General features: G+C 48.4%; 2 protein-coding genes across 2 annotated transcripts in view; both read left to right on the top strand.

Moving 5' to 3' along the window:
• Positions 1-1,967, top strand: part of C2CD3 (C2 domain containing 3 centriole elongation regulator) — a 152,199-nt gene extending 150,232 nt beyond the window's left edge. Inside the window, exon 34 of the transcript XR_012015670.1 lies at positions 178-1,967. The gene's annotated coding sequence lies outside the window, so the exon portion shown is untranslated. The remainder of the gene's footprint in view (positions 1-177) is intronic.
• Positions 1,968-2,608: 641 nt separating this feature from the next.
• Positions 2,609-14,945, top strand: UCP3 (uncoupling protein 3). Its single transcript, XM_072794574.1, has 7 exons — positions 2,609-2,776; positions 7,212-7,432; positions 7,931-8,141; positions 8,431-8,631; positions 9,825-9,926; positions 10,486-10,666; positions 13,135-14,945. Exons 2-7 carry the CDS (start codon positions 7,307-7,309, stop codon positions 13,247-13,249), a joined length of 936 nt encoding a protein of 311 aa, XP_072650675.1. The 5' UTR covers positions 2,609-2,776; positions 7,212-7,306; the 3' UTR covers positions 13,250-14,945.
• Positions 14,946-15,412: the final 467 nt, after the last annotated feature.

The raw sequence follows: 15,412 nt of genomic DNA, 5'->3' as shown, positions 1-15,412 counted from the left end.
AAAGTTGGATCTCTTTCTGGGTGACAGCTCAGAGGTGAAATGCCTTGCAAGGGTATAAGCCATGCAGCCTGGCTTAAGGGTATAAAGTACACATTTGACAATTAGCCATCAACTCCCTCACTTCCTTTCAGGCACTGTCCCTGCTGAGACCTGAAAATGGGTGTTTCTGATCCCCAGATGCTTGTTGAACCCAGCCACCTTGCAACCAACCTTGGAACTTCTGGCGCCTGTTGGATTCTGGGGACAGGGAGCCAAAGCAGACACACCTAGCCCTGCCCTCAAGAAGCTTCCCAGGCCCATGTAAGCTGAGTCCTCCTTCTGGGTACTCCATGGCCCACAGCAGCCTCCTTGTTTGAGCTCCTACTGTTTTTTGTTTGTTTGTTTTAAATTTTTTATTTATTTATTTTTTAAGATTTTATTTATTTATTCATGAAAGACACAGAGAGAAAGGCAGAGAACATAGGCAGAGGGAGAAGCAGGCTCCAGGCAGGGAGCCTGATGTGGGACTCAATCCTGAGACCGGGGGATCATGCTCTGAGCCAAGGGCAGGTGCTCAACTGCTGAGCCACCCAGGTGTCCCTTGAGCTCCTACTCTTTATCCCACACCATGTACCTGCTGCAATTCACCCACCACCTTCAGGCATTTCCAGCTAGAGCCCAGAACCTACTTCCTGAGCACAACCTCAGCAATCCTAGCAGCCCCTTCCCTTATAAACGCTAACACAACTGCCTGTGCTGCTGATGTTAGGGCAGGGCCTGTTCTAAGGAAGAGGACAGGCACAGCTTTGACTTTGCACTTGAGTGTCTGGACTCATGACCACTTGCCCTGCAGCCATGGCTCTGGACTCAAATCCAGAAATGGCTTCTGCCTACCCCTCTGCCCCACCCAGGTAACTCCCCTCCCTCTCCCTCCCCCTCTCCTCTTCTGTCCCCTTACCCACCTCTTTCCTATGTCACCTGGGTCCCAGGTTCAGATGTGCCCCACTCTTCCCCCTCAGTGCCCACAGTAGCAACTGCTAGGGACTCTTCAGGCTGTGCTTCACACACCTTTCCCAGCGCCCTGTGGCTCCCTTCAGCAGCATTCGTGCTGAAGCCTCCATGTCTCAGATGGTAATGGTCACAGCGCATAGGATGTTATAATTTAAGGGCTATAGGTAGGCCCTACCATACACTACCAGTAGGACCTGGGTAAGTCCTTGTCCCTCCCTCACACCATTTTCTCTTCTGTAAAATAAGCATTACAAATGTTAGTATGCTCAGCAATAAAAAAGGAATGAGGTACTGATACATGCTATGACACAGATGCATCTTGAAAGTACTATGCTGGGATCCCTGGGTGGCGCAGTGGTTTAGCGCCTGCCTTTGGCCCAGGGCGCGATCCTGGAGACCCGGGATCGGATCCCACGTCGGGCTCCCAGTGCATGGAGCCTGCTTCTCTCTCTGCCTGTATCTCTGCCTCTCTCTGTCTCTCTGTGTGACTATCATAAATAAATAAAATTTAAAAAAAAAGAACTATGCTAACTGCAAAAAGCTAGTCACATACTATATGATTTCATTTATATGAAAGGTTCAGAAATCATACAATAGAGACAGTAGATTAGTGATTGCTTGGGGCTGAGTGGAAGGGAAGAAGGGAAGTGACTGCTGATGTTCACAAGGATATTAAGGGGTGGTGGGTGGGAGTGGTGAAAATATTCTAAAATTGTGATGATGGGGATCCCTGGGTGGCGCAGCGGTTTAGCGCCTGCCTTTGGCCCAGGGCGCGATCCTGGAGACCCGGGATCGAATCCCACATCGGGCTCCCGGTACATGGAGCCTGCTTCTCCCTCTGCCTGTGTCTCTGCCTCTCTCTCTCACTGTGTGCCTATTATAAATTTAAAAAAAAAAATTGTGATGATGGTTGCATAACCGAACTCTAAAAACCACTGAATCGTATCCATTAAATAGGTGGATTGTATGATATGTGAATTATATCTCAGTAAGGCTGTTATTTAAAAAAACAATTCAAAAAAATAATAAAATAAAAAATTAAATAACAGAATCCTGGGTGCCTCAGTTAAGCATCTGCCTTTGGCTGAGGTCATGATCCTAGGGTCCTGGGGTCCTGGGATCAAGGCCCAGGTTGGCCCCCCTGCTCAGCGGGGAGTCTGCTTCTCTCTCTCTCTCCCTCTGTCCCTGCCCACTCCCACCCCTGTTTGTGCACACTCTCTCAAATAAATAAAATATTTAAAAATACACATAAATAAACAGAATCCTAATAGTACTTACCTCATAGGGTTGTGAAATACAGAAATAATGTATATAAAGTATCTGGCACATAGTAGGCGCCAAGAGCCTACTTAATATTAGGAGAGCCCTGCCCAGCCTATCGTGTGTGGCCCTGACCTTTGAATTCTCAAAGGTGACAAATCCAACCCCTATCCCCATATGTTACCCTTATTACCTGAGGTAGCTCTTCCAGCAGCTGGAAGGAGCTATTTTAAAGAACCACAAGTCAGAGGAACTAAACCAGATCTGGAACTCTGACCTTTCCCCTCACCTCCCTGCCACTCACCAGCCAGCCGCCTCTTGTCAAGTGATCAAGCTGTCAACTAAGCTTCTATGGGCTAAGGTTTCAGGTCAGCTGGAACGTATAAAGATAGGTGCCAAGCCAGAGGCAGCAGAGACAACAGTGAATGGCAAGGGGGCAACTAGATCCCTGCTGCCACCTCCAGGGATGGAGCCCTAAGGAGCCTTAAGGGAACCCCGTGCTTCCCCAACCCTGGCTGACTCACAGGTAAGACCCCATTCTCCACCACCCCTTCCCCCTCCATGTGCTGCCCTTAGCTTACAGAGAGCGGTCTGGAGCTGATGGGACACCAATCTGGGGTCACTACAGGGCTGGTAGATTTAGTTCCTCCCCAGCCGTGTCAAGAAAGGGAGAACTGCAACCCTGATGAGGGGACACTGGCTGGGCTGTGTCACACCCCCACACCTGTGTCACTCACGCACAACTCATTTTCCCTTTTCTGCTGGCTGCCTCTGCTGTGATTTTGCAAATCTCCATAAGTAATATGGCTTTCTCCTTAGTGTGGCACAGAATCTCCAGAACCCCTCCAGAGCGTTAAGCCCTTTCCCCATGAGGGTCCTGGGGACCCCTTTTCTGGGTAGAGGTGGTACAGGCACTTCTGGCCTTATATACAGGGAGGTTTGCAGAGCCCCCAAAACTCTTTACTCAGGCGGCTTCCTCCGCGGGGATGCTGTGGAGGCTTTGCCAGGAGGGTGAGACCAGGCGGGGCATCTCAGAACGGGGTCCCCTGACCCCTGCTTCAGAGCTGCCATGGAGAACAGATACCCCAGCCCCAGCCTACACCTGAATCAGGATATCTGGCCTTGAGGGCCTCTGAGAATCCACTCTGTAAACAAGCAGCTCCAGGGATCCTGAGCTCTCCCTGAAATGTGAGGCTCTGGACCCTGAAACAGGCACGGTGTCAGACCAGGGCTCCAATCCCAGCCCCATCCCTTCAGTCTTATGATTGGCGGAAGCCCTTGGAGCCTGACATCCCTTGTTTATGAAGTGGGAATCACTGTGACCACTACTGCATAGCCTTATAAAGGGACTGAATTAGTCAATACCTATAAAGCCCTCAGCCCCATGCCTCATGCAAGAAGCACTGAGCAGACATTAATGGGGCACTACTACCATGGCCACATAGCAAGAACACCCCATCCATCCATCAAGAGCCCCAGCAGAGCTACAGAGAGAAGAGTTCTTGCTCTCAACTTCACCTTTGCCAGTGGCAAAAGTTCTGCTGCCAGCTAGGTTTTCTCAAGTATCAATTCAGGAGGCTGGAGAATGCATCAGTCACACAGCCCTGGTGGGAATCCCACTTCTGCTCATTATGTGACCTCTGCCCGGTCATTTCACCTTTCTGGGCCTCAGTTCACAACTCTTCAAGTGGAGTAAAAATACCTAACTCGTAGGATTCTTCCCTTAGAGTCTGAGTGGCTACCAAAGGCTTTGAAGAAAGGACACTCCTACAACCAGTAAGAGACATTAGAGAACACAATCCCCAAAGCTTTGAAGAAAGGACACTCCTACAACCAGTAAGAGACATTAGAGAACACAGTCCCCAAGGGCCTCCCTAACCCTGATTGTCAGGCACTCATTCCTGATGCTGGGGCTCTGAGCAGTCCAGCTCACGTCAGAGAAGAGGAAAAGCAGAGGAAATGCCATGGCTTGAAACAAGAGAGGCAGCTGCTCGTGCATACACCTGCACATGCATTCCAGCCCCAGACAAAGGAGCCAGAGCCTCCTTGCTGGGAACTGAGCCCTCCTGGCAGCTGCTGGTCTCCTGTAGGCAAAGGGAAAGGGGAAGGAGGCAAGTGGAGGACAGGGTTCTCCTAGCACGCTGCAGTCTGTCCCCTCAGCCAGGCTCCACACCACCACCCCTAGGAGCCAGATCCTTCTTGGACCCTCAGGGAGGCAGTACAGAAAAGCAGGAAAACAGGCTGTGGGAGGAGCACTGCAGAGGGAGCCCAAGGCCTGACTGTGTGGCACACACAGGTCTCAGCCTCTCAGGCCATTTTCATTTGCCAAGCTGGTGGCAGCATTCCTCACCAAGCTGTTGTTCTGTATGCATTAATTCTCAGATGGGTTTGCAAAATAATTCATTAACTGCAAAGGGCTTTGAATGCCCTCAATAAAAAAGATGAGGTCTGGAAATCCATACTACCATACCCACTGGGGTTTCTAGGGGAAAGGTGAAGGGGCCTCCTCGCCATCAGAGGAATTTAGTTGAGGTTCTGTGCCTTTAAACCAGTCTCTCTCCATCTTAAGCCTCTTTAGCCTCTTTTTCTCATCCATAAAATGGATTTAAATGCTGCCCTGCCTTCTTTCCAAGGCCCTTTTGAGCCTAGTATAACAGAGTGAACCAGGATCTGACACTAGTCGCTGGTATATTTAGCAAGCTAATGTCTCAAAGCCTTGGTTTGCTCATCCAAAAGTAAGGGAAAGGAGCAGCTACCTCTCAGGAAAGTTGTGAAAATTCAATGGGATTGTGTGTAAAACTCTACAGAGGGCCTCACAGTCAGGTGGTCATTTTCTCCTCCTCCCTAGTTGAATCCATACGCTGGGCTCTGACACAAGCTCATGCCTTCCCTGCATCTGGAACACCCTTCCTGCTTCAGCTGCTGAAATCCTGCTCACTTTTCAAAGCCTAACTTATGTGACCCTCCTCCCACCCCCCACCATGAGTTGGTTCTTATCCCACCTCACAAACAAAAGACAGGGCCTCCTCCTCCTTTGGGTCGCTTCTTGGTGCTTTCCTGCCCCCTGACATTCGTCCAACCCATCCTGCACTAGTTATTTGTAGGTGTGTCTGATACCCCCACAGAACTCCTGAGGAGTTCCTTGTAGGCAAGTGGCACAGACTCTTTTTGCTTATCCTCAGATTCCCTGGAATTCCAAGAACCCAGCATGAGGTTGATCTTAAGGAGTCTGCCAACCATGGCAAGGACTTTGTTCTGAATAAGTGCTCCCTCTGCTCGTTCTCTCTCTCTCTCTCAGATAAATAAATAATCATCTTTTTAAAAATAAATAAATAATAAAAGCATCCCCTTTTTCTGGGCATGATTTAAAAGTTGTCCCACCACACTATGACCCAGGCTTCTAGACTGGGATCCAGTGGCTGGTGAGTTCCAACCTATAGTGGTCAAAAATATCTGATTGCTAAGATAATCACTTACACTTTAGCATGAATTAGAACATCAGTTTCATCTTAAGAACAGTCTTTTTAGGGAAAGCTGGCAGCAAGCATAAGAGTTTAGGTACCATGTAGGTTGAGGGGACAGCACAGAGACAACCAGAGTTCTAAATGTCAGTCCTGAAAGACTTGAGTGGTCACCCTTATCTTTTTGCATCCAATGATAAATTGGTGAACAGGTAATATATTATTCTCATTTACCCAAGGAAGTTAAATGATATTGCTAAGTTCCCACCACCATTAGTAAGCCATGAAGACTAGGCAGCTCAGGTCTCCTCACCACAGGACCAGAGTTTTCTTATTGCCCCATAAAGAAGGGCACATACACTGTGCCCATTTCACAGCTCTGTGGGACTGGCCCTGGCTCCAGAGGTGAGGTCACTTAAGAGTCCAGGATCGCAGCACGCTACAGGTATGTGTGAGTTGGGCACCAGGGTGTGTGACCTGCTAAGAAATGGCATCAGCACCAAAACCTGATGCACAGAAGTACATGTTATAAGAATGCAGCACTGCCCATGACAGGTGTGACAGCTTTCCAAGGTAACCACAGCTAAGCCAGGACCTTCAGCTGCAAACGTGCCCCTGGTCAGCCCGCAGTAGGATGGGCGCAGGCATGAGTGCACACTGGGAGACGGGGCACCTTCTCTTGATCCAAGATTGATCCTCCTCTGTCTGAGAAACTCGTTCTCTTCAGCTGAGAAGGGATACACTCAGAAGTGTGAGGGGGAAAAAGGCATGTGCTGAGCCAGGCAGATCAGCCGCCACTGCCCCCAATATTAGTAGCAGGACACTCTGTACCCCATCTCCCCAGAAACTCTGGGGAGGAAGGGCAGCGAAGGAGCCCAGGACCAGTCTCCCTCCCTCCTCCAAAGCAGAATACTAGCCCCAGAAATCTTACAGTGTGGGGAGGAAACATCTCTAATCATAGATTAACAATCTCTAGTGACAGAGAAGGAATCACAGGCCAGGAAGGATTTCATTTTAAGTATAATAAGAGTGTATTCAGGCAGTCTTGCAAAAAAACAGGCTTTCATCCAAGATAACTAACAGTTTAGGTGAGTCACAAGGCACAGTCATATTGTTGATTTGGGACCTGAAGTGGAGAGACTGGTAGGCTCTCTGTACACTTCAGGGAGCAGGTCCTTCCCAGGGAGCAGCTTGATGCAGGGGACGGAGAACAGGGTGGTGGGTGGAGTCAGAATGAGGTCTGCTCCCTTCCTGAGCCTCAGTTTCCTCCTCTAAAGGATGAAGATCCACCTGGTCAGTAGAGGGAGGAGGAAGAGAGGGTGAGGATCACAAGAGAGAAGATATGGGGAAGTGACCTGTTCTATAAGCCAAATCCCCTCAGCTAAGCATAGCAGTGCCCAGGCTTTTCTCTTACTAAAGCTTCTCCCAGTACTGAAAGAGCCTGGGGACAGGTCCGGATGGGCCAAGGTCAATCTGCCTCCTCCGGCCTGTCTCCTGCAGCCTCCTCCCTGCACTAAAGCTCAGGGCTGCAAAGTGGCCTCTCTTCTTGGACCTCACCTGGACCCTGGAGGGACCAAGCAGAACCTTCTGGGACCATGGTTGGACTAAAGCCTTCAGAGGTACCCCCTACCACAGCTGTGAAATTCCTGGGGGCAGGCACAGCAGCCTGTTTTGCTGATCTCCTCACCTTTCCACTGGACACAGCCAAGGTTCGCCTGCAGGTAGGTGCTTTTTGACAAGGGTCATTGTTCAGATCAAAAGAGGGACTGAGTTCTCCACTCCAGCACCTCTTGTGTCTGCCCGCATGCTCTTCTTCACACAGAACTCTGAGCAGGCCACTCACTCCGCTGCTTATAATCCTGCCTCACCATCCAAGACAAAAAAAAAAAAAAAAAAAAATCTTAGTTCCTTGGGCCCTTCATGGCCTTGCCCTACTTCGTAAACCATAAAGTGTGAAGTAAAAGTAACTGTGACCTTGGACAAAACACTGATCACTTGTTGTGGGAAAAACAATATGTCCTCCATTTGCTCTGAAGGCTGAGCATCACACCACGTATAACAGTTCGTGAGCTCTACACTGATGACCTCAGCTGTTTTTACTGGGATGTGATGACTATAATCCTACTTGTTCTCAAGAACCAGCCCTGGACAGGTCCTTCTGCACCCAGCCCCATCTGCCCCCTCCCAGCTCCTCACAACTCTGCTGGGATGTTCCTCAGATCCAGGGGGAGAACCAGGCGACACAGGCAGCCCGGAGAATCCAATACCGCGGTGTGCTGGGCACCATCCTGACCATGGTGCGCACCGAGGGCCCCCGCAGCCCCTACAACGGGCTGGTCGCCGGCCTGCAGCGCCAGATGAGCTTTGCCTCCATCCGCATTGGCCTCTATGACTCTGTCAAGCAGTTCTACACCCCCAAAGGATCAGACCGTGAGTGCCTGGTATCCTGTAGACATCGAGGGGGTAGGCAGAAGCAGACTCTAGGCTAATAGATCAGAGATGAGGGCAGTATAGACTTAGAGGCAGAACTGGGGCATAGAAGGGTGGTAATAGACATTCGCAAGGAGACTGAGCTGCTGTCAGAAATCTGCTGAGCCTCTCTAGAACCCTGGCCTAGAAGAGGCAGGCCTCAGGCAGAGGCAGGCCCACAGAGAACAGCATCAAGCCCAGAAAAGTGTAGGTAATAGAACATCGACCTACTCTCTTTCCTTCTCTCCAGACTCCAGCATCACTACGCGGATTTTGGCAGGCTGCACCACAGGAGCCATGGCAGTATCATGTGCCCAGCCCACAGATGTGGTGAAGGTCCGATTTCAGGCCAGCATACACCTTGGGGCGGGGAGCAACAGGAAGTACAGTGGGACAATGGATGCCTACAGGACCATCGCCAGGGAAGAAGGGGTCAGGGGCCTATGGAAAGGTAGGCCTGGACTCGAGGCTCACAGGGTCGTGGGCAGAGCACTCCTCACCCCTGAGCTAGGGCAGAGAACCGAGCAAGGAGGGAACTCCCAGAATGATATATTTCAGTGATTCTGTAAGATCATCTCAACCAAAACTATCACACTGACCTGCCAGAGTGCCCCAAATTCAGTTCAATTTGTCAACCCTTCAGCATGTGCAGGTTGATGTGCAGGAGACAGAAATGAATAGAAGATACCCACCATGCCCTCATGGCTCTCACAAAGAGAGGAGATGAGATATGTCAAGGAGCAGCCATTCCACAGGATAGGATGTGCTAGGTTCATGTTCAGGTACAGGGCCAGAGGTAGGAGAGGCTGTGCAGGCTCTGAGGGGAAGGTGACCTATAAACTGGGCCTCAAAGGCTCAGTGGGCTCTAGGTGTGTGGGGATGGAAGGGAAGGGCTTTCCCAACAAAGTTCTATCCATAGGACAAGGGCTCTAGGTGTGTGGGGATGGAAGGGAAGGGCTTTCCCAACAAAGTTCTATCCATAGGACATGGAGAACAGAGGCCACTAGAGGAGGCAGCTGTGAGTTGTCGGGTACAGGGAGAAGTGATAAGAAGGAGGCCTCCTCAGGAGTAAAGTTTTCAAGTTCCCTATGTGTCCAAATGGAGGTCACCTTGACAAATGCTGGAATCTCTCCCACATGTGGACCAGGGGTCATACAAATCCTTGCAGAAGAAACAGTGGCCCAGTGGTTAAGCAGGACCTTTGGGTCATACCCTTATTTGCTTTATGCTTTCCCAAAGCCCAGCCCTCATCTGGGATGTCAGTAGCTTGGTCCTGATGCTCTCCTAGGGCCTCCCAGGGTCACCCAGAGCCTTGCCTCCCTCTTCCAAACAAAGGCTTCCTTGCCTGGTTTTAGCCAGCTGTCAGGGAGGCATATTTTAATCTTGGTAGATATTGCAGATTATTCTCCAAAATGTGGCTCAAACAAACATAAGAAGGCTTCTCTATTTTCTGTCTCTGAGGTGGACATGGATAATTTAAGTGTTAACCCCAGAGAGGAAAGTGTGGAATCTGCTCAACTGAGGCAGGCTCCTCTGAGACCACTAGAATGGAGACTTCTGCCCCCAAACTGGAGCCTGTGGCCTTGCAACCAGAAAATCCATGTCTATTTTTCACTCATCAGTCCCGACTCCATCCTTTAACAGGAACTTTGCCCAACATCACAAGGAATGCCATCGTCAACTGTGCTGAGATGGTGACCTATGACATCATCAAGGAGAAGCTGCTAGACTATCATCTGCTCACTGGTGAGGCCCTGGGCTCCAGGCAGCTGCCCTCCCACAGCAGGGAGGGAACCTGAAATTCCACAGAGGGGGCACCACTCAGAGGTAACAGGGCATTAGAAGGAGCAGAGAGAAGAGTAGTGCCCAATAAAGATGCCCAGTACAGGAATGCCTCTCTACTTGTTAGATGGGATGCTGCCCAATTCATGAATCATTTAATAATGCCAATTAGATCTTAAAAAAAAAAAAAAAAACCCAGTCGCTCATTGTAATGAATGGGAAAGAACCCTGGATAGGGAGGCCAGAGTCCTGGATGCCAGCCCAGCACATCCCATCATGCATCTTTAAGCAAGAGTCGCCTTCTCTGACTTCATTTTCCTCTGCGATCGTTGGGCTGCACAGCCTTCTAACTGTGGCACAGCCCTGTTCTATTCTGCAAGTACTGTGTGAGATTTAGAAAGCACTATCGTTACACTCAAGGAGTCCACAGTTTAGTGAAAGACAAAGGATGACACACATGGAATAGAAAAGGGGCCTTTCTGTTATTTGCTACTGATATTTGCTCCTTCCTTCCCTGCTACAGACAATTTCCCCTGCCACTTTATTTCTGCCTTTGGAGCCGGTTTCTGTGCCACAGTGGTGGCCTCCCCAGTGGATGTGGTGAAGACCCGGTACATGAACTCGCCCCCAGGCCAATACTGCAGCCCCCTGGACTGTATGCTGAAGATGGTGACCCAAGAGGGCCCCACAGCCTTCTATAAGGGGTAAGGCTCCCTCTCCTGCATCCAACATCCCTTCCCAGAGAACCTGAGCTTGTTTCCTTCCCTCCTTTCTTTCCTTCCTTCCATGTATAATGTGTATACCAATGGGTCCACCTAGGGATGTGACGGTGAACAGCACAGATGTAAATGTCACAAAGGACAAATATAAAGAACTATGGAAGTTTAAAAAAAAAAAAAGTGAACCAAATCTGATTTGGAGAGTCAGGGGAGGTTTACCTGAGAAAAAGAAGTCTAGGCATATGTCAAGTGCTATTTATGCCCAAATTTATTGGGCAAGGGAGAGAGAGGGAAAGGTAGTTGGTAGTCCTGAGACTTTTCTCCAGCCCACTGACTATAGATCTCTACTGATGGTGGCCAAAATGCCCAAAACACATTGTCACATTTCCTGTGTCTTTGCTTTTATCATTCCCTCTTAATGAAATGCCTTTCCCATATCAGGTACATGCTCTAAATCTTAGCCATACTTCAGAACTAGTTCAAATGCCACCTCCCCAACACTCTCAGGTATAAATTTTTCTTCCTCCCTGTGAACTTCAGCAGTAATACCTTGATACCATTTTTATGGCATTTACCACCTCCTACTTAGTGTTATAGGATTTGTAAGTTTAAATTATGCTCCATGCTAGATCACAAGCTCCTTGAAGCCAGAACTGGTGGCTTATATGCCTTTCATCTTCCTAGCCAAAAGCCAGCACTCAATAATGTAGGTTATTAACAATCACCATGATCACTAAGTCACTAAGTACAAGGCCTTATGCAAAGCACTTTATATAGATTATCTCAACAACCCCCTGTACTGGGCAGTATTCTCCACATTTGCTGAGAAAGAAACTGAGACTCAGAAAGGTCAACTGCCTTATCCAAGATCACAAACTTAAAATGTCAGAGCCATGGCTCTAACTCAGATTATCAGATGCCACCCCACATGTTGTCATCCATCCTACTCCCAAGCTCTTGGCTTGGCCCTCACACCTCCCACCACTTCAGCAGATCGTTTTCTGGTAGGCAATGTTAGATTGGACCCAACATGCAATCAGGTTCTCAAACCTGAGAGTGATATAATAAAACTATTTCAATTGCCAGACTGTTCTTTTCCTATAAGTGCTTCTATCATTACAATCATCAGCAGTAGCCACCTGTCTTCAAACAGCAGCAGACACATACATGACATTTATGGAGCATTGACTGATATTGGGCCCTGCATTGTATACTATACATTAGCTCATTTAATCCTTCACAACAACTCTATGAGGTAAATATCTTACAGATGAGGTCACTAAGGCTTAGAAAGATTAAGTAACTTATCCTAGGTCATAAAGCTAGAAACTGATAGAGCTAGCGTTTGAACCCAGGTCTGACTCTGAAGTTCACATTCATTGCCCCAGTGCTATTCTCCCTGGGGAACCTAGGCTGAGGGTTCTGGAGAAACCTTGGTATGAGGCTATGGTGCCCAAGCAGAGTCCTATAGAGCCAAGAGCAACCAGCCAGGCAAGAAAGTGAGTAGGGTTCATTCCTAGGCAGAAGGATCAGCACAGGTAAAGGCATGGAAGCAAGTCTGGCAGAAGAGGAAAGGACCAGGAGGGTATTAGCAGAGAGAGAGGAGCTAAAGAGGGAGCAGGTCCAGGTCACAGGGTCCACCTTGAGTCTGCAAAGCTGATATGGGGACTGTCTCCCAGCTGTGCTATCACAGGACAGGTAGGCTCTCCGGAGATTAGCTAAACATCATGTCACCCAGTCTTTGCCCTCTGGTGTGCCAGCTTCAAGGTGCCTTGATGGGGCCTCCTCAGGGATGGCCCCTCAGCATATAAATGATTCCAGAAATACCCAGCAGGGTATATGGAGTCAGGTAGTTTTAGTAGAGCTCCTTAACTGCCCTGAGCTTCAATTTTCTTCTTCTCCTCCTTTTCTTCCTCCTCTTCCCCCTGCTCTTTTTTTTTTTTTTCCCAAAGGTTTACTTATTTATTTGAGAGACAGAGAGAGCATGTGAGTGAGCAGAGGGAGGGGTAGTGGGAGAGGAAGAGAGAGAAAGAGATCCCAAGCAGGATCCCTGCAGGGAACCTGACAACATAGGACTCCATCCACAACCCTGAGATCACGACCTGAGCCAAAACCAAGAGTTGGATGCTTAACCAATTGAGCCAACCACGTGCCCCTGGGCCTCAGTCTCTAAAAAAGAAATGTGGCAACCATCATAGCTACTTTATAGAATTGTGGGAATTAACTGCCTAACACAGAACCTGGCTCAAAATGTGTTTTCTTTCCTTTCCTGACTTCAGCCTCTGCCTAAATTCCTTCAGTAGAGAAAAAAGTCTGAAGAAATCTCAGAAAATGCTCATGACTAACAGAAGCCTAGGTCTTTTGGCACTGACACTGTGAATAGGGGGAGCACTGGTGGTATATTCAGGATTCTTAGTCTGCTCCACCTATGTTTTGGTTGTTTCTCTCAACAGATTTACACCATCCTTTTTGCGTTTGGGAACCTGGAATGTGGTGATGTTTGTGACCTATGAGCAGCTGAAACGGGCCTTGATGAAAGTCCAGATGCTACGGGAATCTCCATTCTGAATAAGGCAGGGCCATGTGGTACTTTGCTGGAACAAGAACCACTGAAGAATGCATTAAAGCAGTGGGTCCATGCTCACACACACCCACACATGTTTACAGAACTGTTTACTTGCTGCTGAGTCAAGAAAGAGAAGTGGAGGAAGGATTCTGGCCTTCAGTGCTTTGTCTTAAGAACACATTTGTTTTGCACTGACAAGATGGAAAATAAATTATATTAATTTTGGGGACCTATTAAGTTGGATGCCTAACATTTAGGCAAGAGAGAATAAACCAAAACATCCATTTGGATAAAAACAAAAGTTTGCAAACTGATGTCCTCTTAAAAAAAACAATCTGATTAGATGATGAATTGTGTACAGGAAAGGCTGAAAGCATGACAGGACAGGAGTGGCACATGATACTTGGAAATCAGGAGTGGCACAGGATACAAGGGGTTTGGAGAGACGCTGCCAAAGCAACATAGCTGTGTCTACAGCCTTTGGTTAACTGTGGATCATCAGCCATATGTGCAATACGCCTGCCATTTAGAAGCCATTGAGATTCTAGAAAATATGAAACCAAAAAAAAAAAAAGAGAAAGAGAAAGAGAGAGAAAACCTGGGCCAGCATGAGGCTGAGATTTGTAATTGTTCCCTGATGACACTGGAGAATCAAGAGGGAAGACTCCATCTTCTTTCCTATAAAATGGAAATAATAATCCCCTCCCTCCCATCTCACCAGGGATGCTATGAGGATCAAGTGACAAGGTGGACATGAAAGCTCTTATATTCACCACTGTAAACGTAAGGACAAGACCTTAGGAAAGATTTTCTCAAGACAGGGAGGAACTAACAGCAGTTTTTAAAAGGTTGAAAGGTTGTCTAGAGGTTTGACCAAAGGAACCAGGGGCTGGGGGGCCAGGGGTGACAGAGAATGGCGTGTACTAACAGAAGCCCCACTCCCACGCAGTCCTTGCTTTCCAGCTAGATGGTCTGTGAGACCCCTGAAGGGTACTGGGATTGGGGAAAAAGAGGGTGATGGCAGGCTGACAGCCTAAAGCAGCAGGACTCAGTTTTTTGGAAAATTATTATAATTCAATAAAGGGTGTGGGAATGAGAACAGCATAGCCTTTCCCTCCACCCCTTTCTCTTTCTTGGACAGAATGTCCCTTTCTCACCAGGTTTCTCACCAGGTTTCTTTCACCCTTTCTCACCAGGCCCTTTCTTGGGCCTGTGGTCCCACATGCCCCCACAGCCCAGGCTGGCTGCTCTGCCTTTTACGGCTTTGGCTTCTCCATCTGTATGTAAAAAGTGGGCTTAAACCAAATGACCTCCTTCTGAACTTTACTGGAGCTCTTTCAGGTTGATAATGAGGACCCAGAATGTCAGCTTTTTCTGCTTCTTAGCAGTGAATAGGATTCTGATAACAGAACTGGGTTCAAATGTCCGCTCCCCTCACCTTACCAGCAGCCTAACCACTGGTGTACCTCAGTGTCCTAGCAGAGAGGTGGAAATAACAAACCCCTACCCTGTAGAAGTGCTCAGCATGTCATCCCTCTCTACCCACTCTGACTCTGGGGGGTGGGGGCAGGTGGGAAGAAGCAAATATCCACTTACTCTCAGCACCTTCCTAAATTTAAATTATAATTTGAGATTAACAACATATACAAACTGGAAAGTCCAAATAAAGGTAAAAAAATAAAGATTATTTTTATTTAATGTCTGGTTTGACTTTCAAATAAAACTCACATTAAAAATTTTCTCTTTCTGGGCAACCCCGGTGGCTTAGGGGTTTAGCGCCACCGTCAGCCCGGGGTGTGATCCTGGGGACCTGGGATGGAGTCCTGCATCGGGCTCCCTGCATGGAGCCTGCTTCTCCCTCTGCCTGTGTCTCTGCCTCTCTGTGTCTCTCATGAATAAATAAATAAAATCTTTTTTTAAAAAATTATCTTTCTTTTGACTTGACTGGCATGTACAAATCATTCTTATTTTTTTTAAGATTTTATTTATTTATTCATGAGAGACACAGAGCATAAGAGACACAGAGCACGAGAGAGAGAGGCAGAGACACAGGCAGAGGGAGAAGCAGGCTCCATGCAGGGAGCCCGACGTGGGACTCGATCCCCGGTCTCCAGGATCACACCCTGGGCCGAAGGCAGGCGCTAAACCGCTGAGCCACCCAGGGA

Source organism: Canis lupus, chromosome 23 (assembly GCF_048164855.1).
Source record: "Canis lupus baileyi chromosome 23, mCanLup2.hap1, whole genome shotgun sequence".
In the NCBI taxonomy this organism is placed as follows: domain Eukaryota; kingdom Metazoa; phylum Chordata; class Mammalia; order Carnivora; family Canidae; genus Canis; species Canis lupus.
The sequence above is the reverse complement of the archived record's forward strand: the minus strand, read 5'-3'. Positions and strand labels throughout refer to the sequence as shown.

Coding starts and splice junctions, on each gene's coding strand:
- UCP3 (XM_072794574.1), top strand. CDS start 7,307: ATGGTTGGACTAAAGCCTTCAGAGGTACCCCCTACCACAGCTGTGAAA. Junction 7,433..7,930: donor CAGCCAAGGTTCGCCTGCAG/GTAGGTGCTTTT, acceptor GATGTTCCTCAG/ATCCAGGGGGAGAACCAGGC. Junction 8,632..9,824: donor GGTCAGGGGCCTATGGAAAG/GTAGGCCTGGAC, acceptor ATCCTTTAACAG/GAACTTTGCCCAACATCACA.